This window comes from Urocampus carinirostris, chromosome 13 (assembly GCF_059441175.1).
Source record: "Urocampus carinirostris isolate Australia breed hairy pipefish chromosome 13, RoL_Ucar_1.0, whole genome shotgun sequence".
Lineage (NCBI taxonomy): Eukaryota > Metazoa > Chordata > Actinopteri > Syngnathiformes > Syngnathidae > Urocampus > Urocampus carinirostris.
In genome coordinates this window covers 39,016,900-39,042,077 of record NC_142361.1, presented here as the reverse complement: position 1 = coordinate 39,042,077, position 25,178 = coordinate 39,016,900, and the positions used below count along the sequence as shown (strand labels likewise).

The 25,178-nt window shown below is 43.9% G+C and overlaps 1 protein-coding gene across 1 annotated transcript in view; it reads left to right on the top strand.

The window, feature by feature from the left end:
- Nucleotides 1-25,178, top strand: part of adgra1b (adhesion G protein-coupled receptor A1b) — a 336,527-nt gene that overhangs the window by 41,001 nt on the left and 270,348 nt on the right. The window contains exon 2 of the mRNA XM_088351215.1: nt 2,311-2,382. Coding sequence (XP_088207341.1) covers nt 2,311-2,382 — 72 coding nt within the window. The remainder of the gene's footprint in view (nt 1-2,310; nt 2,383-25,178) is intronic.

The window sequence follows — 25,178 nt, the reverse complement described above, 5'->3', positions numbered from 1 at the left end:
ACACGGGTTCCCCTTATGTTGTGTCCTAAATGCGGTATTTGGAAGTCGAGTCGAAGGAGAACGAAGTTGAGTAAAGTTAGTGGAGTTTGTCGGGGAACCGGCTACTTCGGCTCGGCTCACTAAAAGGAACCGGCTCTTTTGGGTCCTAAACGGCTCTTTGGGTTGTTTTTGCTTCTTTAATCCCAACATGAACAAATATTATGTCAAATTATGCAGAAAATGACTTAAAGGAAGGGGGGACTAAAACAAAAAAGAAAAAAATACCAAAATGAAAAAGTAGTTAAAAGCTGAGGAAAAAAAGAAACAAAAGGAAGAGAAAAAAGAAGGACACATTTAGAAAAAAGCCAGAAATAAAGAAAAGAAATGTAGGAAACAAAGTAAATAGAGAACAAAAAGAAAAAAGCAAAAGCTCGGAAAAATAAATGCAATGAGATTTTTTTTAAAGAAATTAAAAAAAAAAGTAGAAAAAAAACACGGAAAAAAGAAGAAAAAGTTTGTGTTGCATTCAAAAAATTTCCAAGGATATCAAGTCAATCTTGTTGTCAACATTCTACTTCCACTAAAAAATGTGATTAATGGATATTTTGTGAAATAATTTTAAGAACAAACGACGTTTGTAGGCCGTACAACCTTTGCAATAGTGCATGAGTCTATTCATTCAAAAGAGAAAAATAATTAATTGCCGGAAACTCAGCAAAATGTAACTTGATGTCAAATTTTGGACATGTTCGATAATGACTTAGTTGCCACACTTGGGATTATGGTTGCTCACTGTTGTTTCAAGCGCTGCTCACCGACTTTGTGTGAACACTCAGACCCGTAAGGAAAATTACAGGGAACATTGTTCACAACACACAAAAACTCTCAAAATCATCAGACTCCTTAGTCCAAACGTATCCCCTTTTATAGAAATATCACAATAAAATTAAAGTCGGGGTCGTATGCGAGTCGTATGCCAGAACGGGAGAGTAGACGTAGTCGGGGGACAAAAAGAGGTCGTAAACCGGGACGGGAGAGCAGATGTGGTGAGGATCAAGACAGGTCGAAGCCGGAGTCAGACGGGAGACAGAAACGGGACAGGTGGGAGTCGGGGTCAAAAAAAGGCTTGCCTAGTGTTCACTGAGGTTTGCAGACGGACTGACAAAAGGGGCGGAGCGGTGGTTAGCGCGTGTGCAGCACAGTTCTGAGGTCATGGGTCCCAATTCAGCTAACTACTTTCCTGTGCGGAGTTTGTATGTTCTCCCAAAAACATGCATTTCAGGTTAATTGGCCGGTCCAAATTGTCCCTAGGTGTGAATGAGCGAGTGAATTGTCTGTCCCTGTGTACCCTGCGACTGGTTGGCAACCAGTTGAGGGTGTTCCCTGCCCACTGCCCGAAGATGGCTGGGATGGGCTCCAGCACCCCCGCGACCCTACTGACCCGAGCTACAGATTCCTTTCTGGTCTTGTAAAACTCCTGATCAAAGACCAACTGGGTAGAGTTCCAGTTCTACTCAGAAACTCTCAAAATCATCAGACTCCTTAGTCCACAAGTATCCCCTTTTATAGAAATATCACAATCAAATTAAAGTCTGGGTCGTATGCGAGTCGTAAGCTAGAACGGGAGAGTAGACGTAGTCAGGGGACAAAAAGAGGTCGTAAGCCGGGACGGGAGAGCAGATGTGGTGAGGATCAAAACGGGTCGAAGCCGGAGTCAGACGGGAGACAAAAACGGGACAGGTGGGAGTCGGGGTCAAAGAAAGGCTTGCCTAGTGTTCCCTGAGGTTTGCAGACGGACTGACAAAAGGGGGCAGCACGGCGGAGTGGTGGTTAGCGCGTGTGCGGCACAGTTCTGAGACCATGGGTTCAAATCCATTTACCAACTTTCCTGTGCGGAGTTTGTATGTTCTCCCTGATGTTCTCCCAAAAACATGCATTTCAGGTTAAATTGTCCCTAGGTGTGAATGAGCGAGCGAGTTGTCTGTCCCTGTGTGCCCTGTGACTGGCTGGCAACCAGTTGAGGGTGTCCCCTGCCCACTGCCCGAAGATGGGTGGGATGGGCTCCAGCACCCCCGCGACCCTACTGACCCGAGCTACAGATTCCTTTCTGGTCTTGTAAAACTCCTGATCAAAGACCAACTGGGTACAGTTCCAGTTCTACTCAGAAACTCTCAAAATCATCAGAATCCTTAGTCCACAAGTATCCCCTTTTATAGAAATATCACAATCAAATTAAATCCATTACTCTTTTGAATATTCCATCTACATCTAAGATTGACATCTTGTCACAAGTTTGCACCTTAAATGTGATAATGGATTTCTCTTTCACAGAAATCTAAGTCACAACAAGATCACCGTGCTGAGGAACAGCTCCTTCTTTGGCCTGGCAGCTCTGGAAAAACTGTAAGTACTTTAAATCAAACTCACTTTATTGTTTTGTCCTCTCTGCATAGCCGTCATTGTACTGAAGCTGCCCAAAGACACGGTGGGAATTAAGTGTGCGACTCGCCAGTGGTTTTCACCTTTCAATCCTTGTGCTTAACCTCAACCGTTACAGTAAATGTCATGCGTCAAACTCCCGGCCCGCGGGCCACGTCCCGCCCGGTGTCTAATCATATTCGGCCCTCAAGACCATTTGACATTATTGTTATTAATGGCCCTTCAATATGAACAACCGTCTCATCCCTGGACATCCTATTCTGACGTTTTAGTAACCGTACCTATTCCTTCATATGTGACGTATATCAGGGTTGGGTAGGGTTACTTTAAAAAGGGGGAATGACAGGACAGAGTTTAAATACTGACAGGGAGCCGATCCATCAACAAGCTGCAGCTGGCGCCAAACGGGCAGGGCCAATTGGTTGCAATGGCAACCATGACAAGTATTTGAAAAAATGTGTGTTGATGTGTACTATATGCATTTTTGCTTATTGTTTGAATGATTACATTTGTTGTGCTAAATAATACAAACAGTTCCTTTAAAGGGGATGTTATTACCAGGGTTGGGTAGGGTTACTTTAACTGGATTACTTTCATTTACTTTTGGATTACTCCAATACAAAATATGCTCATAAAAGACAAAAGAAACTAAATATGAATAAAATGACTCAATTTTGTGCAGGCTTGGGGAGTAACGGAATACATGGAATGGCAAAAATGATGTTTGGATTTATTTTCATTTTCTTTCTGTCGCATTTTATGTTAGTTTTGCCGCAGATCAAAGAGATCAAAGCCAGGAGAGAAAGCTTACCGCGTGTTGTGAGTCATCATTTTAGTCATATTTAGTTTTTGAAGAGTTTGAGAACTTAAAGTGATTTGATTGGGTGAGTGGGAGGGATGGGTGGAGCGATGCAAAAAGTGCAAGCACTCCCTCCCATCTCTCGCCCTACTCCGTCTGCGCCAAAGGTAAGCACATCAGGCTCCTTGTTCTCAGAATGTTGTGATGTTTTTACAAAATAATTTGTGGAGCATTTTCATATTTCTACTTTTGACAGGAGATATATTAAGGAGAGCAAAATATATTTTTAATATATACATTGACATAGGAGCAAAGGAATTAGAATGTTATTTTGATGTTGTTTAAGTTAAGTTCTAAGTTGGATAATTAACAAGCTATTTTTATTTAGAGCAAAATAATAAATACTGTATAAGTGATTTAAGGTTTGAATGTAATATCCTTGTCTGTTTTTATTCATATTTATGTTCCAAAAACATTCCGTTTAAGTGTGTTCAATAAATGTTTATCCTGGTTGGCCCGCGAGTGTGTTTTGAATTTTGGCCCCTTGTGCAATTGAGTTTGACATCCCTGCCATAAAGCATTGTCTACATTGCATTGTCTAAAACACTGGACTATGTGTAATGTAAGATCAAACATCAAACATTCCGGTTGTATCCACCAACTCTGTTTGTCCCTAACCTCCCTCCACAACACCCCCCCCCCCTCCTGCCTCCAAAGGAAAACAAAGCCTACTCACAACAAAGACAGTTAGTTCTTTGTTCCTTTATCTCTTTTTTTCCTTATCCTCACTGTCAATGTGGAACTGGAGTCGTCCAATTTCGTTGTCACAGCATATCCCATGTTGTAACAATGACAATAAAGGCATATTTTATTCTTCTATTCTAAAGAACTAATGTTGGACAGAATGTGGGGGCCATGACATGGTGCAAACCTTGTCAATGAAAATGACACCTAATGTATTCCGTGGGGACTTTACGGCTTCAGTCCTGATGATTGCATCTATGGTGACCGTGCTGATACTCATGGTTGCCCCCCTGAAGTCAGCGATTGATTGCTTTCACCTCTGTGGATCCCTCTTATAACTTTCTACCTGGTTGCTTGGTGACGTTGCCGTTCGCAGACAACAGCAGGGGGAGCAAAACTGTCAGGAACAGAACGAAGACGGGACCCGTTTGCGTGCGTGTCTCTTAGTTTTATTTGGAAGAAGGGAAAGGATAGTATACACCAGGGGTGTCAAACTCATTTTAACTCTGGGGCCACGCGATAGAAAAAAACATTCTGTCGGGGGGCCGGACGAGTAGATTAAAGAGAAAGAAGAAGAGATAAAAAAATAAGAGAAAGAGGAAGGGAAAAGGAGAAAAGGCAGGAGAAAGAAAGAGAAGGAGAGAGAGGGAGAGAGTGTGAGAAACAAAATAGATAAAAAGAGAAGTTGTGAGAGAGGGTGAAGCATAGGGAAAGGAAGAAAGAAATCCAAAGAGAAATAGAAAGACAGAAAGAGAGAAAAGAGAAAAGAGTGCAAAGGTTAGGAAGATAGAGAAAAGAAAGAAAAAGAAAAGAGGAAGTTAGAGCAAAATAAGTTAAAGAGACACACAGAGAGAAAGAGACAAAGGGCAACAAAGAAGGAGAAAAAGAAAGACACGGAGAATGAAAGAGAAAGAGAGTGGGAGAAAAGGGGTGGAAAAGAGAGAGAGAGAGAGAGAGAGAGAGAGAGAGAAAAATAAATACAAGTACAGTGTCTTTGTTCGATGCACCTGGCTTTGGCAACATCAAGTTGACATATTTCAACCTGCAACTTGTTTTTCTCTTGCGCTTCTCTGAGCGTTGTCTCGCGGGCCGGATTCAATCCCTTAGCGGGCCTGATCCGGCCCGCGGGCCGCCTGTTTGTCACCTGTGGTATACACGATCCGTAGAGCGTTGATGGTGGGGAGCAGGTTACTCAATAGGACTCACCGTAGACAAATCGAGTGAGTGACACTGAATTAAAATATAGATCAGATCTTAATGCATCTAAGCCCTCTTAGACTAAGGTTTGTTTTGGGGTGAAACCACACAGAGCACCAGCGTTTTTGGGGGGTCTAAGTGGACCTCTTACATGTGGGAGAGCTTGTTACAAGTTGCTAACGCTAAAAAAAGATACACCAGGCATTCGACTGCCAGGTTGGAGAGGGGGAGGGGCCAGGAGAGGAGGAATCGACACGTCCATCTCCTTGGTCGCGCTCCTAACTCTGGGGGGACCTTCCCCCACCAAACTGCATTTATTTAGGCGGAACAAAGACGGAGAAAGAAAGAAACGCCCATTTGGGCTGTACCAATATTTGAAAGAGAAGGTGATCCCAAGAGCCAAGAAGTGTTCCGCTGGTTCGAGAGCGTTCTCCATCTGGGCACCGGTGCTGTGGAATGCTCTTCCCCCTGAGATCCGATCTGCAACCTCAGTGGAAATGTTTAGATCTAAGCTTAAAACACACTTTTACTCTATAGCATATGAATAACCTATAGTTTTCGTGGATAATATCTCTGTATTATTTGTGATTAACCAGCTCGGTGGCCTTGGTGGTATGGCGCCCGCCCGGAGACTGGGAGGTTGTGGTTCAAGCCTCGGCCGAGTCATACCTAAGACTTAAACATTGGTACCCGTTGCCTCCCTGCTTGGCGTTCAGCATTAGGGGTTGGAATTGGGGGGTTTGCTCACCTAATGACTCCCAACACCTCAGTTGGGTTGAGCGAGGGGGCTGGGAATCCCCTCCTCTAAATCAATCTCCCAAAAAGAGTCAGAAGTGACTCTAGCCACCTCCCACTAGGGGGATATGGCTGATGTATATATAAATTATTTGTGATTGCAACATCCTTTGCTGTCTGGTAATCCTGAAAGGGGGATGCCACATGTGCAGTCCCTTCTCAAGGTTTCTTCATTTTCCTCATGTTGAGGTTTTTGAGTTTTTCCTTACCCTCATGTTGGTTCCAGATCAGGGGACGGTGTAATAATAGTCTGAAAAAATAGTCTGTGTAATAACCTGTGAAGCCCTTTGAGACTCTTTGTGACTTGACTTAAACGTGATACCATCTGGTTTTGGGGAAGGACCCTAAGCCCACCTTACAGTTTTCCTTTCTTCGTGTCTTTTTCTGGCAACCCTGCCCGTGTGTTGCCGTATGGAGCATTTGGATAGATTTGTCGATTCTCTTGATGCCCGGCCAGGGATGCTCGATGAACAGACAGTGGCTGCCAACTGTTTCTTGGTCTGGCACAGTGGACTCCTGTTCTTGGCGGGATGCGTTAGAGGATCAAAAGACATTGGCAGTGGATTGATAGATTTAAAAGAGTATGTGTGAGTGTTTGATTGCATTATTCATCCTGCAACTCACGTTGCTTTGATTCTTGGATAGCAAACCGAACTGGTGAGAAAGCAACAGGGGTGATTCTGCTTCAATACATTGTCGGAATGATCGGATGGATTTCTTTTTCAATCTAAAAGCATAGAAGGAGTAATGACACGTACAGAAATATGTCAGTTTCTCAAAACAATGCCTGCCGTCCTCCGTCAGAGTACCTCAAGCCATGCGCACACGGTGTCACAGACCAGAACGGACTCAATTGCATGCGTTTCTCAGATTTTATTGAACGAGAGTGAGAGTAAGGCTTGATTGCTTGATCCGAGGACTGGCGGAGAGCGGGATCGAGCAAGGCGGGGGTGCCACTTCTGTGTCGGAAGAAGGCAGGCGGGAAGGGCACGTCGTTTGACCAGGGCTGGAGATCAGAGGCGATGTCGAGTTCGTAATAGTGATCGTAGGCAGGCGGCAGGCAGAACAGGCGTAGTCAGGTTCAGAAATGGGCAGAAAACAGGTTAAACGGGGACGGAGTCGGACGGGAACGCTCACTGAGAGAAAACACGACAGCTCGCAACGATCTGACAAAGTTTGAACTGAAGTCAGGGGCTTAAGAAGGGTGTGGCCACCAATCAGCTTGTCCGGGCTGATGGGAATCACCTCTGCCCGCTCCTTTGGCGGCAACTCCCTCGGACGCTGATTGGCTCCCTGTCACTATGTAAACCCCCGTCTTTTTGTCACCTGTCAGAATATAAACTGTCAGAACTGTCAGGACCAGATTGGGAACAGGACCCAATTGCGTACGTTTACCACACGTTTTATTGAAGGGAAGAGGAAGGGCTACGCCCACGATCCGATGCTCGCTGGAGGCGGGAAGCAATTCGCTCTCGTACTCGGATAGTGATCCGAACACGGTAGTAGATCTTTCGTAACAAGCGATGGCATTGTCAGTGACGGAAAAACGGGTCAGTAGCCGGGACTGGAAGAGCAAGACGTGGTCGGGGTCGGAAACGAGTCGTAAGCCAGAACGGGAGAGCAGACGTGGTCAGGATCAAGACGGGTCGTAGCCGGAGACAAACGGGAGGCAGAAAACGTGAAAGGAGGGAGTCAGGGTCGAAAAAGACTTGCCTAGTATACACTAAGATTCGCAGACAGACTGACAAAAGAAGACTGACGGGGATGGGTTTAAATAGCAGGGAAGCCAATCTGTCAACGAGCCGCAGCTGGCGCCACACGGGCGGGCCCAATCGGGCGCCATGGCAACTGTGACAATAATAAACTTTAAATTTTTGAAATATCCTCTTATTTATCTTAGCATTGTATTTATATGCCCAATTACGATTTTAATGTTTTTTTTTTCAGTAATCAGAAAAATGTTTTCATAGCTATTTAGGGCTAACATGGATGATTTTGGGAGGCCGGGGAACATATTCATTGGTCATCAGTTATTTCTTATGGGGAAAATTTGTTCAAGAAATGAAATTTTCTGGTTAGGATTTCGAACTGGGAACATATCACCTTTTATTTAGGTCATTGGTGTCAAACAGGTGGCCCGCGGGCCAGATCAGGCCCGCTAAGGGATTGAATCCGGCCCGCAAGACAACACTCAGAGAAGCGCAAGAGAAAAACAAACTGCAGGTTGAAATATGTCCACTTGATGTTGCCAAAGCCAGGTGCCTCGCACAAAGACACTGTACTTGTATTTATTTTTCTCTCTTTCTCTCTTTCTTTTCCACCCCTTTTCTCCCACTCTGTCTCTTTCACTCTCTGTGTTTCTCTTTTTCTATTCCTTTGTTTCCCTTTGTCTCTCTCTCTCTCTCTCTCTCTCTCTCTCTCTCTCTCTCTCTCTCTCTCTCTCTCTCTCTCTCTCTCTCTCTCTCTCTCTCTCTCTCTCTCTCTCTCTCTCTCTCTCTCTCTCTCTCTCTCTCGTCCACTGCTTTTCTCCCACTCTGTCTCTTACACTCTATGTGTCTCTTTTTCTCTTCCTTTGTTGCTCTTTGTCTCTTTCTCTCTGTGTCTTTTAAACTTATTTTGCTCTAACTTCCTTTTTTCCTTTTCTCTCTTTTCTCTTTCTATCTTCCTACCCTTCGCGCTTCCTTTCCCCTTTTCTCTCCTTCTGTATCTCTCTCTCTCTCTCTCTCTCTCTCTCTCTCTCTCTCTCTCTCTCTCTTTTTTTTTTTTTTTGTCCCTCTCTCTCTTTCTTTTCCACCACTTTTCTCCCACTCAGTCTCTTTCCCTCTCTGTGACTCTTTTTCTCTTTCTTTGTTGCTCTTTGTCTCTTTCTCTGTGTCTTTTAAACTTCATTTGCTCTAACTTCCTTTTTTCCCTTTCTCTCTTTTCTCTTTCTATCTTCCTACCCTTCGTGCTTTCTTTTCTCTTTTCTCTCCTTCTGTTTTTCTATTTCTCGTTGGATTTCTTTTTTCCCCTCCCTTTCTTTCCCCCTCTCTCACGACTTCTCTTTTTTTCTCTTTTATTTCTCACGCTCTCTCCCTCTCTCTCTTTCTCTGTCCTGCCCTCTCTCATTTTCCCTCCTTCTTTCTCTTATTTCTTAATCCCTCTTTTTCTTTCTCTTTAATCAACTAGTCCGGCCCCCGACAGAATGTTTGTTCTATGGTGGGGCCCCCGAGTTCAAATGAGTTTGACACCCCTGATTTAGGTGATATATGAAAAGCTCAAAATGTCGCGTTTACCAAATTGCTCGAATTAGTTATCTGACTCCATTAACCAAACACGACCTACATTCACCCAAAAATGTAAGCGCGCTCGTTTCTTGAGGAAAAAGATAACCAAGAAAGCCGACATTTTTTTCGGGGGCAGATTTAATTTCATTAACAATTGAACTAAGTGTACTCCATCGAAAACGGCCGAATTAGTGACGTTGGAGTTCCTGGGAAGCCTTCTTCTGAAGTCCTTTAGCTCTCTCCTATTGGCCATTTTCTCCCCGCACAATGGCGTGCCGACTCCTCCCATGGGCGTGCCAAGGTAACCCACCCCCTGGGCTTCACCATCTCGTCGAAGAGCGTCGCGATGTCTGGAATACTCAAAACAACGCCTGCCGTCCTCCGTCAGAGTCCTGTTATCAACAAAACTAGAAAAAATATTTTGCATTTGGAACAGCCTGACATTTAATGGTCATCAACTTTAGGGTTCATTCACATAGATTTGAGGGACTGTGATTTTTACTTGAGTACTTTGCAAAGACAGGGGCATTTAGCCTGACTGCGTCTCTTAATTAGAAACTCTTCGCATCACCAAACTTTCCATTTAAATAAACATTTTGAAAATACGTTAGTGTCCATTGATACCTTATATGCATCAAGTATGTGAAATCTTTCAATAAAAATACTTGAAATGATATTGTCATGGCGCCCAATTGGCCCCGCCCGTGTGGCGCCAGCTGCGGCTTGTTGACAGATTGGCTTTCCTTCTATATAAGTTCAGTGTTCTCACTCTCCGTTGGTCAGTCCGTCAACGAACCTCTACCCTGCAAGACGTTGGTTTTGTTAAAATATTAAAATGTATCGTTTGCCAAATTGTTCGAATGAGTTATCTGACTCCATTAACCCAACACAACCTACATTCACCCAACAATGCGCACTCGTTTCTTGATGGAAAAGATGAACAAGAAAAGCCGACATTTTCACACGGGGGCAGATTTAATTTCATGATTAATTTAACTAAGTGTACTCCATCAAAAATGGCAGAATTAGTCGAATTAGTGTCATCGGAGTCTCTGAAAAGCCTTCTCTCTCCAGTTATCTAGCTTCTCCTCTCAGCCCACGTCTTTCCACAAGATGGTGTGCCGGCTCCTCCCATGGGCATGCCAATGAAACACCCCGGGCTCCACCACCTCGGAGAAAAGCTTCGGGATGTCTGGAATTAACCAAAACAACACCGAGCGTTTCTACGTCATCAGGGCCTTGTTTTCAAAACATCGCCTGCTGTCCTCCGTCAGAGTCCTGTTATCAAAATTCCCTAGTCTAAATATTCTGCATTTGGACCAGCGTGACCTGTCATTGAACTAAAGCCCACTCAGTGAAAATCTTCATTGCATTATGAGTCAATCGTATAAAATCCTTTATAGTCAAATGTATAAAATCCTCTATAGTCTAATGCAGGGGTGTCAAACTCATTTTAACTCAGGGGCCACACGATAGAACAAACATTCTCTCGGGGGCCAGACTAGTACCGTAGAGAGAAAGAAAAAGAGAGAGAAAGAAATGAGAGAATGAGGGGAGAGAAAAAGAGAGAGGGTGAAAAAGTAAGAGAGAAAGGGAGAAAGAGAGAAGAGAGGGAGAGAGAGAGCGTGAGAAACAAATGAGATAAAAAGACAAATAGTGAGGGAGGGGGCAAGAAAGAGACAGAGAAAGAAATCCAAAGAACATAGACAGAAAGAGAGAAGGAGAGAAAAGAGAAGGGGAGAGCAAGAGTGAGAGATAGAATGAGAGAAAAGAGAGAGAAGAAAAAGGAAAGAAAGAGCAAAAGAAGATAAAAACGACACAGCGAAAGAGACAAAGAGGAACAAAGAATGGGAAAAAGAGAGAGAGAGAGTGAAAGACAGAGATAGGGAATGAGAGAAAAAGGGAGGAAGAGAGTGTGTGAGAGAGAGAGAGAGAGAGAGAGAGAGAGAGAGAGAGAGAGAGAGAGAGAGAGAGAGAGAGAGAGAGAGAGAAATAAATACAAGTACAGAGTTTGTGAGAGGCATGGCTTTGGCAACATCAAATGTACATATTTCAACCTGCAGCTCGTTTTTCTCTTGCGCTTCCCTCAGGGTTGTCTCGCGGGCCAGATTCAAGCCCTTAACGGGCCTGATCCGGCCCGCGGGCCGCCCGTTTGACACCCCTGGTCTAATGTATAAAATCCTTCAATACTAAGGAACTGTTTTGTCAAAACATCAAATGTTATATCTGTAGCGAGTTCAGTTTACTACACGGTATTTAAGTTAAACCTATCCTCAGCTATTTTATAGCCTGTGTAGCTTTATGACCATTATTAAAAAAGGGTCTCTGTGTATTAGATAATGGACTGAACCCCACCTCCCCAATCTCCCACCCTCTAATATGGACCCAAGTGTTAGTGGCAGCGGGTCCCACGGTAGCAAAGCATGAACAAAGGTTTTCCCTGTTCCCTGGTCCATTAATTTCATCTCGGTTCCCACCACACAAACCCAACGCTTAGAATGCCAGTGAAGAATCAATGCCAGACAAATTGTCCATTATCCATCCATTATCTGCACCGCCTCAGTAGGGTCGCGGCCATCTTCGGGCAGTGGGCAGGGGACACCCTCAACTGGTTGCCAGCGAGTCGAAGGGCACACAGGGACAGACAATTCGCTCGCTCATTCACACCTAGGGACAATTTGGACCGGCCAATTCAGCTGACATCAATGCTCCCTTTAATCTTCTGAGCGTTCACACAAAGTCAGTGAGCAACACTTGAAACAACAGTGAGCAACGGCAATCCCAAGTGTGGCAACTAAGTCATTATCAAACATGTCCAAAACTTGACATCACGTTACATTTTGCTGAGTTTCCGGCAATGCAAAAAAAAGTTTCTCTTTTGAATGAATTGACTCATGTACGATTGCAAAGGTTGTACGGCCTACAAACGTCCTTTGTTCTTACAATCCTTTCACAAGATATCCATTTATTTTATCTCCTGATATATTTTGTCGCATAATATTAACATTTTTGGGGGCTTATTTAGTCAGTTGTAAAATACAGAACTGTACTTAATCCCATTTTTTTAGTGGAAGTACAATGTTGGCAACAAGATTGACTTGGTATAATGGGAAATTATTCGAATGCGACACAAACTTTTTCTTCTTTTTTCCGAGTTTTTTTCTACTTTTTTGTTACTTTTTTCCTTTTGTTCTCCATTTACTTTTTTCCAACATTTCTTTTTTTTATTTTTTTCTGGCATTTTTTCTAAATTGTTCCTTCTTTTTTTTCTCTTCCTTTCGTTTCTTTTTTTCTCAGCTTTTCACTACTTTTTCATTTTAGTATTTTTTTCTTTTTTGTTCAATTCCCCCATTCCTTTAAGTTGTTTTGTGCATAAGTTTACATAACATTTGGTCATGTTGGGATGAAAGAAGCAAAAACAACCCAAAAAGCCGTTCAGGACCCGGAAGAGCCGGTTCCTTTTAGTGAGCCGAGCCGAAGAAGCCGGTTCCCGACAAACCCTATTAACTTTACTCAACTTCGTTTTACTTCGACTCGACTTCAAAATACCGCATTTAGGACACCACGTCAGGTAACCCGTGTATTTTGACCTTCACGCACTGTAACTTTGACTTAAGTCGCTTCTTAATTAGTAATTTTGAGCCCTGATTTTTGTGCGCTGGCTAGATTTTCTTGTGCGCTGAGAATGTGCGAGCAGTGTGCAATTGCGCACGCGCACAGTTTAGAGGGAACGCTGCCTGACATGCATGTTTTTGCAATGTGGGAGGAAACCGGAGTGCCCCGAGGAAACCCACGCAAGCACGGGGAGAACATGCAAACTCCACACAGGAGGTTTGATCTCACATACCTGTCAACCTGTACGTTTTTGCTGTACAAAGTACGTTTATTATGCATATTAAGACGTGTACGATGTACGGAAAAACGCAAATTTGTCAATCATGGGTAACATTTGGTATACACGGACTATCAAGAATTGGCAAATTAATCAAGTCAAACGAGTTGGCCGCGGTAGCCTCTATCTCGGTATGTTATTTTTCGTTGCAAACAAAGCGAGCGTTTGATGCTACTGTACGCATGCGTCTGCCGCTGTAGTGCCTAATTTTGACTCCCCTGCAAAATCCTCCCCCTCGCGTGAACGCGCATTCTGCTGCGCTTCCGACAATAGCGATCGCATTCTATATAATAAGCTTTTTAGGACAATAAAACTAGTGTCGGAAGCGCAGCAGAATGCGCGTTCACGCGAGGGGGGAGGATTTTGCAGGGGAGTCGAAATTAGGCACTACACATCACTGGCTGATATTGTAGTTTGGTATACAAAATAGAAATTCCAACTCGTTTTTTCCTCCAAAAATATCTTTATTTACAAATTCAAATTTAAAGTGTTATTAATGGATATTTTAGTTACACCAGTGTTCTCGTTTGCCCGCGTCCCTGCGTCCTGGACACATTATTTTTGCTGGGGACGCATCGTGTCAAATCAACGTGCTTCCCCGGGACGCAACTCTTTTGACACGAAATTGTCATTATCATTTCTTAGCAAAGATTTACCGCACTCCAAACTTTTGAAAGTGAAAGTCCGTCTCTTTTTAGAGAACCGGCTTTTTCGGCTCAACTCATTAAAGAGCCGGCTCTCAAACGGTTCACTTGCTTTCATGCATTATATTACGAATTATGTTGTATAAAGAAGTTAAGAAAAAAAGGAAGTATAAAAGAAGAAAATGAAAAAAGACAGGTTTGTGTTGATCCCTTTTAATCAGTATATTACTAACAATAATTTAATGCAAAAATGAATTAATAATTTGAATAAGAAAATGTATTATTCTACTTACCGTATTTTCCGCACTGTAAGGCGCACCTAAAAGCCTTTATTTTTTTTCAAAAGCTGACCATGCGCCTTATAATACAGTGCGCCTTATTTATGGATCAATATAAAGTCGCAAAGTCTTGCAACTAATGCAGCAGCCGCCGACTAGATTTTCCCCCGAACGCCAAGTAGTCTGTGGTGTATGCCGGGATTTATTTACCGGCGTTTCATTGGCTAACCAATGTGTCAATCATCATTTGAATCGATCACTATTGGCTAAAGTTATTCGGAGGTAAAGGGAACGGATCCTTTTTATCATTTACAGGCTGGCACAGGCTAAAGCGGCAAAACAAAGCCTGCAATTGGCCCAAGAAGATGTGACAATCATCAGTTGAATCGATCACTATTGGCTAAAGTTATTCGAAGGTAAAAGGGGCGGATCCTTTTTATCATTTACAGGCTGGCATAGGCTAAACAAAAGCCTGCAATTGGCCGAAAAAGATGAATGTGAATAGCACGTTGGGTTGACGGCATAGAGAAAACAGTATTTTACTGTTCTGTACTGTATTTGTAAATATTTTACTCTCCTGGATTTACTACACTCACGGATATGAGAGGACCATGGTTGCACATTATTATTGAACACAACAACTTCGGTGAGCTACTCCGGCTATATATTTTCCCTGTATCTTGTTTCAGACTGAACTCTATGTTTCTGTGATAAGCGGTGCAGTAAAAGGATGGAATGGAGTGTCTATTTTTAAATTAAACTCAATTCCAAGTGTTTATTGTCATATGCACAGCAAAGTTGCGAGCGAAAAAGAAAATAGAAACTAAGGAATGGTTGGCATTTCTTGAATCCCAAGACTTTAACCTTCCGAATGATATTTGGAATCATGCATTTGAGTGACATCGTACGGACACCGCATTTCTCCACGTTCCCATTGTAGCGTCTTATGTATGTCAAATATAGGACCAAAAACTATTTTTTCGGGGTGCGCCCTATAACCCAGTGCGCCCTATAGTGCGGAAAATACGGTATTTATATTTGCATGTATTTTTTCCTTCTACAGTGAACGTCCAAGCGACTTCATTTTTGAACTCTTTTTATAATAAACCTTTTTCATGTTGAGCAACTCAGTGTCTCACATCAAAATGTTCATTAACAATATATATGATATAACGAAACACATGTACAATATAACATGTTAAACTACATAAATAAACACGTTTGCAAAAAAAAATATGGTGTAAGACTATTTTGTATTTTGTTAGGGAAAATACGACAGTTTGAAGGGCATGGAGCCCTGTGCTATCTGTTTACTCTACCCCATGAATTTTACAATTCAAAATGATAAACATGTCTACACGTAAACGAAGGTCTGTTCTCTTTTTGTCTATTTTATTCTTTCTAATAGACAGCTTAGTGCTGAATTTCCCGGAATTCAGGTCTTGTTTCTGCAGTTTTTCATTTCAATGCCAGATGAGGCATCCTCTCCAAAATCCCAGGTCTTTTTTTACTGTCAAAAAAATGAATTGCATTCAGCCTCGGCTTGAAAGTGTTTCCTTGGATGGTGATGGATGAGAGTCTCCGAAGGCCGAAGACTATAATTCTGCCGGGTACGATTGTGTGACCACTTTGTGTCTTGAAGCTCATCCATATTAAGTAGGTTAACTCTAAATACAGAATAACAAAACACACCCAAAAAAAACAGATTTATTTATTGGGTGTTAAAGATGTTAAAGCACATCCATCCATTATCTGTACCGCTTATCCTCAGTAGGGTCGTGGGGGTGCTGGAGCCCATCCCAGCCATCTTCGGGCAGTGGGCAAGGGACACCCTGAACTGGTTGCCAGCCAGTCGCAGGGTTCACAGGGACAGACAATTCGCTCGCTCATTCACACCTAGGGACAATTTGGACCGGCCATCCATCCATCCATCCATTATCTGCACCGCTTATCCTCAGTAGGGTCGCGGGGGTGCTGGAGCCCATCCCAGCCATCTTCGGGCAGTGGGCAGGGGACACCCTGAACTGGTTGCCAGCCAGTCGCAGGGTTCACAGGGACAGACAATCCGCTCGCTGATTCACACCAAGGGACAATTTGGACCTGTCATCCATTCATCTATGCATCCATTATCTGCACTGCTTATCTTCAGTAGGGTCGCGGGCGTGCTGGAGCCCATCCCAGCTATCTTCGGGCAGTGGGCAGGGGACACCCTGAACTGGTTGCCAGCCAGTCGCAGGGTTCACAGGGACAGACAATCCGCTCGCTGATTCACACCAAGGGACAATTTGGACCTGTCATCCATTCATCTATGCATCCATTATCTGCACTGCTTATCTTCAGTAGGGTCGCGGGCGTGCTGGAGCCCATCCCAGCTATCTTCGGGCAGTGGGCAGGGGACACCCTGAACTGGTTGCCAGCCAGTCGCAGGGTTCACAGGGACAGACAATTTGCTTGCTCATTCACACCTAGGGACAATTTGGACCGGACATCCATCCGTCCATTATCTGCACCGCTTATCCTCAGTAGGGTCGCGGGGGTGCTGGAGCCCATCCCAGCCATCTTCGGGCAGTGGGCAAGGGACACCCTGAACTGGTTGCCAGCCAGTTGCAGGGTTCACAGGGACAGACAATTTGCTCGCTCATTCACACCAAGGGACAATTTGGACCTGTCATCCATTCATCTATGCATCCATTATCTGCACTGCTTATCTTCAGTAGGGTCGCGGGCGTGCTGGAGCCCATCCCAGCTATCTTCGGGCAGTGGGCAGGGGACACCCTGAACTGGTTGCCAGCCAGTCGCAGGGTTCACAGGGACAGACAATTTGCTTGCTCATTCACACCTAGGGACAATTTGGACCGGACATCCATCCGTCCATTATCTGCACCGCTTATCCTCAGTAGTGTCGCGGGGGTGCTGGAGCCCATCCCAGCCATCTTCGGGCAGTGGGTAAGGGACACCCTGAACTGGTTGCCAGCCAGTCGCAGGGATCACAGGGACAGACAATTCGCTTGCTCATTCACACCTAGGGACAATTTGGACCGGACATCCATCCGTCCATTATCTGCACCGCTTATCCTCAGTAGGGTCGCAGGGGTGCTGGAGCCCATCCCAGCCACTCTGGGCAGTGGGCAGGGGACACCCTGAACTGGTTGACAGCCAGACGCAGGGCTCACAGGGACAGACAATTCGCTCGTTCATTCACACCTAGGGAAAATTTGGGCCGGCCATTTTTCCATCCATTACCTGCACCGCTTATCCTCAGTAGGGTCGTGGGGGTGCTGGAGCCCATCGCAGCCATCTCCGGGCAGTGGGCAGGGGACACCCTGAACTGGTTGCCAGCCAGTCGCAGGGCAGACAGGGACAGACAATTCGCTCGCTGATTCACACCTAGGGACAATTTGGACCAACCAATTAACCTGACATGCATGTTTTTGGAATGTGGGAGGAAACCGAAGTCCTTCTCTACAGCTGTATGGTTACAATTAATGGCATTGAATATTTATTATTTTCTGAGTGCCATTTTGGGACACTTCCTGAGTTCCAAAATTCAGATTCTTCTTCATAAACAAGTGACATTTTTCTATCAGTCATGAACCAGAACTGGATCAGGACCCAAATGCGTGACGTTTCTCACACAAGCCTTTTATTTTCTGGGAAATGGGGAGTCATGCATGTTAGGCAGCAATCTGGCGTGAAATGATAAGAAGCCAGAAGCCGAGATCAATACGAATATCCAGAGTAGATATCGGACAGATGGGGTCGATCCCGGACAGGACAGGACAGGATTGATAATGAAACAGGATATCGAAATAAAACAGGACAAACTAGACGGGAACGAAAATTGGAGAGAATAATAGACGGGACAGAAATGGACGGGAAAGAAACAGGAAATCAATATTAAACAGGACAAAAATAAACCCGACAGGAAATGCCAAGTGGGAACAGGACCGAGTCAAAACTGAAGGATATTATACATTTGACTATAAAGGATTTTATACGATTGAATACAGGTTACATTTATTGAGTGCAATGAAGATTTTCACGGAGTAGGCTTAAGTTCAATGACAGGTCACGCTGGTCCAAATGCAGAATATTTTGACTAGGGAATTTTGACAACAGGGCTCTGACGGAGGACGGCAGGCGATGTTTTGAGAACAAGGCCCTGATGACGTAGAAACGCTCGGTGTTGTTTTGGTTAATTCCAGACATCGCGGCGCTCTTCTCTGAGGTGGTGGAGCCCGGGGGGCTTCATTGGCACGCCCATGGGAGGAGTCGGCACACGAGAGAAAAAAGCTAGAGGACTTCAGAGAGGGCTCGCCAGAGACTCGGACGACACTAATTCGACTAATTCAGCCATTTTCGATGGAGTATACTTAGTTAAATTAATCATGAAATTAAATCTCCTCGTGTGAAAATGTCGGCTATTCTTGTTCATCTTTTCCATCAAGAAATGTATGTAGGTTGTGTTTGGTTAATGGAGTCGGATAACTGATTTGAACAATTTGGTAAACGGTACATTTTGAAAACCCACGTCTTGCGGAGTAGAGGTTTATTGATTGACTGACCAACGGAGAGTGAGAAAACTGAACTTATATAGAAGGAAAGCCAATCTGTCAACAAGCCGCAGCTGGCGCCACACGGGCGGGGCCAATTGGGCGCCGTGGCAATATCATTTCAAGCATTTTTATTGACGGATTTTACACACTTGATGCATATAAGGTATCAATGGACACTAACGTATTTTCAAAATGTTTTTTTAAATGGAAAGTTTGGTGATGCGAAGAGTTTCTAATTAAGAGACGCAGTCAGGCTAAATGCCCCTGTGTTTGCAAAGTACTCAAATAAAAATCACAGTCCCTCAAATCTATGTGAATGAACCCTAAAGTTGATGAGCATTAAATGTGGCACTGGAGGGCCACGCTGCAGATGCTGTATAACAGCTCATCAAACACAACTCACATCCCGGCTTTTTAAGGACTCAAATTAGTCAAGCTACCTCGACCTGATTAAGATACAATTGATTTTTTCGCAAGACTATTTTTTTTTTGCTTCGATTTTTCGAATTGTGCAGTTGAAATTTTTCTTCGCACAATGTTGACTGCTCTTCCAGGTGCTATTTTTTACACTTTGTAGATTACCGTAAATTCCGGACTATAAGCCGCTACTTTTTTCCCAAACTTTCAACCCTGCGGCCTATTCAGTGATGCGGCCAATTTATGTCATTTTTCTAACGACCGCCAGCGGCGCTAGAGTACAAAAGGTAAGATTTAGACCGGTGGAATATATGCGCCGAAGAAGACTGCAACTTCTTGGCGTGTGCACAAATGAAATCAGCGTTAACATACCCTCATCATGCAAAATGCAAAAAGAAAGGCACATCAAAAAATCACCGACGGGTTCCGAAAAGCCGGTCTGCTCCGTAACGGAGAGGAGGGCACAGAATCAGGAGTGGATGAGAGTTCCAGCGACAGTGACAGCGCGAGTCCGGCTTCGGGAGCGTGGGACGACGTCTATATGACAAAGTTTCTTTCAGACACTGAGGAAGGCGACTTTGATGGCTTCAGTTCTAAGGAGGAAGATGAGGACGGTTTACCATGATTTTTACAAGTACGGTATATTTTTTTAACAGACCCGTTTACTGCCTTGCGAGCGTGTTGCCAGTAGCGTGTTGCTACCTCTCACAGTCGTGGTTTGGGATGAAAGTTATATTATTATCATTAAAGCTTTGAAAACTTTCTCGGTGTACCTTCTTTCTTTGTAAATATGTGTAACCATGTATAGTATGTATTTGCAACTGTATATTTTTGTGGTGTATTATTTTAGAGACTTATTCTGATAAGTTTTCCACGGGTGAATCAAAAAGAGAGGTCGAAAACCACGGGGGCTGACGGGAAGTAGAGTAAAGGTGAGACGTGTTTGTGGACGCAGCGGACAATAGTCGACACATATTTTTCCCACCCTTACCTTTGGAAATATACTTTTTTTTTTCCTTAGATTATTTTAAACGGGACCCGGACTCTGCAGGTCTGCATCAAACCTTAAGTACCGGTATCATTTTCCGTTCCTTTGACGGCTGTGGTTTTTGGACTGAGTACTTTATATTCAGTTACAATCGCGGGACTTAAAGTCGGGTTTGGGTTAATTTTGTGATTGTGTTACATGTTTGCATGAGGGCGCATGCGGCTTATATACAGGTGCGCCTTGTGTAAGTACAAAAGCGGTTACCCTCTTAAAATGTGTTGAGTGCGGCTTATAATCAGGTGGGCTCTATAGTCCGGAATTTACGGTATTTTTGCAACTAAAGCTTGCAAAGAAGCAAATACGTGTCGTAGACACGTGCGGATGCGGTGTCCGTACGATGTCACTCGAATGCATCCTTCCAAATATCATTCGGAAGGTTAAAGTCTTGGGATTCAAGAAATGCCAACCATTCCTTAGTTTCTATTTTCTTTTTCGCTCGCAACTTTACTGTAAATATGACAATAAACACTTGGAATTGAGTTTAATTTAAAAATAGACACTCCATTCCATCCATTATGTGCACCGCTTATCACAGAAACATCGAGTTTAGTCTGAAACAAGATACAGGGACAATATAAAACCCGGAGTAGCTCACCGAAGTCGTTGTGTTCATAATAATGTGCAGCCAATGTCCTCGTATATCCATGAGTGCAGTAAATCCAGGAGAATAAAATAATTACAAATACAGAATAGAAAAAAATGCTTTCTGTGTGCCGTCAGCTACGTGCTATACGCATTCATCTTTTTCGGCCAATTGCAGGCTTTGTTTTGCCGTTTAAGCCAATGCCAGCCTGTAAATGACAAAAAGGATCCGCCCCTTGACCTCCGAATAACTTTAGCCAATAGTGATCGATTCAAATGATGATTGACACATTGGTTAGCCAATGAAACGCCGGTAAATAAATCCCAGCATACACCGCGGACTACTTGGCGTCGGCGGCTGCAAGTTAGTTGGAAAACTTAATGTTGTTCCATAAATAAGGCTGTATTATAAGGCGCATGGTCAGCTTTTGAAAAAAATAAAGGCTTTTAGGTGCGCCTTATAGTGCAGAAAATACGGTACTTTGTACGACAAAACAGGTTGACAGTTATGACTCTAAGGCCCAACATTTTCCGATGTCCAAAGAACTGCACAGTCTGCAAATTTCCAGTCTTAAGGAGTCAGCATGAAAATCTGTTTTTACATCGAAGCATATGTGCACCCTGCAGAAAAATCAAGCCCCTGATCTTATTTGGTGAGAACTAATTAGCATACTTACAGAAGCTTTTCCTTTGAGTCACCCTGATGTGAGTGTTATACAAACAAGTGCGTTCTATCGTCTCATTTCATTAAGTGTGCGGGCGGCCGAATACATCATCATGTGTCATTTTCCATTTGGATGTGTGCCCAAGTGCCTGTAGAAAGCTTTAGTTTTGTTTGCCTACTTTATGCAGCGTTTAACCTTGGGCTGATATGATCGTTTTCTGATATTTCAATCAATTTTGCGATATAGTTGTAACCAGGGTTGGGTAGGGTTACTTTAATTTGATTACTTTCATCACACTATTTTTACAGAATACTATTAAAGGTCTAGTATATGTACACATATTAAAGAATTCTCAGGACCAGAACGGCAACAGGACCCAATCACGTAACGTTTCTCACAAGTTTATTGGGATAGAAAGAGGAAGGGCAGCGAGCGATGGCGGTGTAAGGGATGAAAAAACAGGGACAGGAGAGCAAAAACGTGGTTGGAATCAGAAACGAGTTGTAAACCAGGACGAGAGAGTAGATATAGTCAGGATCAAAAATGGGTCGCAAGCCGGGATGGGAGAGCAAGCGTGGTCAGGATCAAAACAGGTCGTAGCCGGAGATAAACGGGAGCAAAAAACGGTACAGGTAGGAGTCGGGGTCGAAAATGGCAGGCATTGTATACAAAGAGGTTTGCAGACAGGGTTGGGTAGGGTTACTTTAACTGGATTACTTTCATCACTCCGTTTTTACAGCGCCAGAAAGCAATGTTGGACAATGGAGAAAACAAAAAAAAGTATTTGAACAGAATACTATTAAAGGTCTAGTATATGTACACATATTAAAGAATTGTCAGGACCAGAACGGCAACAGGACCCAATCACGTAACGTTTCTCACAAGTTTATTGAGATAGAGAGAGGAAGGGCAGTGCCCGCGATCCGGTGCTCGCTAGACGCGGGAAGAAAGTCGCTCTCGCAATCGTATTGTGATCCGAATACGGAAGGGGATCTTCCGTAGCGAGCGATGGCGGTGTAAGGGATGAAAAACGGGGACAGGAGAGCAAAAACGTGGTTGGAATCAGAAACGAGTTGTAAACCAGGACGAGAGAGTAGATATAGTCGGGATCAAAAATGGGTCGCAAGCCGGGATGGGAGAGCAAGGGTGGTCAGGATCAAAACAGGTCGTAGCCGGAGATAAACGGGAGCAAAAAACGGTACAGGTAGGAGTCGGGGTCGAAAAAGGCAGGACTTGTATACAAAGAGGTTCACAGACAGGGTTGGGTAGGGTTACTTTAACTTGATTAGTTTCAATTACTTTTGGATTACTCCCATACCAAATATGCTAATAAAAGACAAAAGAAGCTAAATATGAATAAAATGATGACTCACAACACGTGGTAAGCTTTCTCTCCCGGCTTTGATCTCTTTGATCTCCGGCAAAACTAACATAAAATGCGACAGAAACAAAGTGTCCTGCAATGATGAGTCCAACAGTGCCACGTGCTGGTATGGGGTAAGGTTTGGTTTGGCTTTTGACTTTGTGACCGGAAGGCGGGGGTTTTTGGCAGTCTACAGCGCGCTGCTAACGGTAAGGCACGATCTTTTGGTGCTTTGCAAAAAGTAAATTTTAAACATTAAAACCACAGCTGACAAATCTCTCAAAATGCACAGTAATGTGATTGATGTTGTCAAGCTGTTTGGATTTATTTTCGTTTTGTTTCTGTCGCCATTTATCTTTGTTTTACCAGACGTTGCTAAAATGCTAATTCCCCTTATAGTGTTGGAAGCCAGCAGAGGAGCTAACCACGTGTTGTGTGCGACTCATTCATTTGCAGCAACTGTAATAAAAACCTCATCATCCAGTCCAGCGTGAATGTGGATCTTTGGTGGGACGGGTACACCGCAGTTACATAGTCACTGATCCAATGCATGGATAAATCAATTAATTCGCAGTTTGGAGATAAGTCCTTTTTTTTTAGGAATTCGTCATGGTTACTGATGCGAGGCACCTGAGCCTAATCCTTTGGCACCAACTGCCTCGGACGCTAAATGGCTACCTGTCACTTTTTGTACCCCCCGTCTTCCTGTCACCGGTTGTCAGTCCGTCTGCGAACCTAACTTCACGATAGGCAAGCCCTTCGACCCTAACTATCTCCTGTTCTGGTTCCCTTCTGTTTCTCGACCCATTTTCTGAACTTGACTACGATTTTTCCTCCCCCGTCCCGGACACAGATCTGTTTTTTCCAGTTCTCGACAGCGCCGTCGCTCCCAACGGAAATACCACTTACGCGTCTGAGTAATGTTGGGAATTAATAATCAAAATGTAGCGTTTACCAAATGGTCCGAATTAGTTATCTGACTCCATTAACCAAACACTACCTACATTCACCCAACAATTTATGAGCGCTCATTTCTTGATGGAAAAGATGATTAAGAAAGCCGACATTTTCACACGGGAGCAGATTCAATTTCATTAACAATTTAACTAAGTGTACTCCATCGAAAACAGAATTAGTGTCGTTGGAGTCTCTGGGAAGCCCTCTTCTGAAGTCCATTAGCTCTCTCTTATTTTCCATCTTTTCCCGCATAATGGCGTGCCGACTCCTCCCATGGGTGTGCCAGGGAAGCTCCCCCCCTGGGCTTCACCATCTCATCAAAGTGTGTCGCGTTGTCTGGAATAACCAAAACAACACAGAGCGTTTCTACGTCATCAGGGCCTTTCTGCGTCTGGATATGCTGATTATCTTTTCAGCCTTACATCCCGTTCCCGCCGTTCCTGTAAACATTTTCTACTAGGGTGCCCTGACATCGCACCACAGCCCAGCCAGTGAATATCTTTTGCATTCAATGTAATTTGTATTCGATCGTATAAAATCCTTTGTAGTCAAATGTATAAAATCCTTCGACCAGCGATCTACGGAGCGTGTGTACCATCCTTTCCCTTCTTTAAAAAAAAAACTAAGAGAAACACACGCAAGTGGGTCCTGTCTTCGTTCTGGTTTTGACAGAGTTTGCACGGTGTGTGTCAGGATTAGTGCATGCCAGTTGTGCAGTGTATCATTGTGACTGTGCCAGTCTGTGCCTCTCACATTGATCCTAAAATGTATCTGTCACATCAACCAATATATAGTCTACATTTTTTTGGGTGCATTAAAAACAAAACCGACACTTTCATCATTTCAAAACATTTGTCATATTTTATTTGTATTTGCTATCTACTGTGTTGGGAATTATATAGCAAAATGTAGCGTTTACCAAATTGTTCGAATTAGTTATCTGACTTGAGGGAACAGGAAGCCGACATTTCCACACGGGGGCAGACATTTAACTTACTGTACTCCATTGAAAATGGCTTTTGAGTCTGTGGGAAGCCTTTTTCTCAAGTCCTTTAGCTTTCTCCTATTGGCCATCTTCTCCCAGCATCATGGCGTGCTGACTCCTCCCATGGGCGTGCCAAGGAATCCCCCTGGGCTTCACCATCTCGTAGAAGAGTACCGTTGTCTGGGGTACTCAAAACAACACCGAGCGTTTCTACGTCACCAGGGCCTTTCTGCTTCAACAGCGTCTGGATGTGCTGATTATCTTATCAGCCGTACGTCCCGTTCAACATTTTTGACTAGGGTGCCCTGACATCTCACCACAGCCCAGTCAGTGAATATCTCATCTCATTAGCTACACCGCTTATCCTCAGTAGGTTCGCGGGGGTGCTGGAGCCTATCCCAGCAATCATCGGGCAGTGGGCAGGGGACACCCTGAACTGGTTGCCAGCCAATCGCAGGGCACACGGGGACCGACAACTCACTCGCTCATTCACACCTAGGGACAATTTGGACCGGCCAATTCACCTGAAATGCATGTCTTTGGAATGTGGGAGGAAACCCACGCAAGCACGG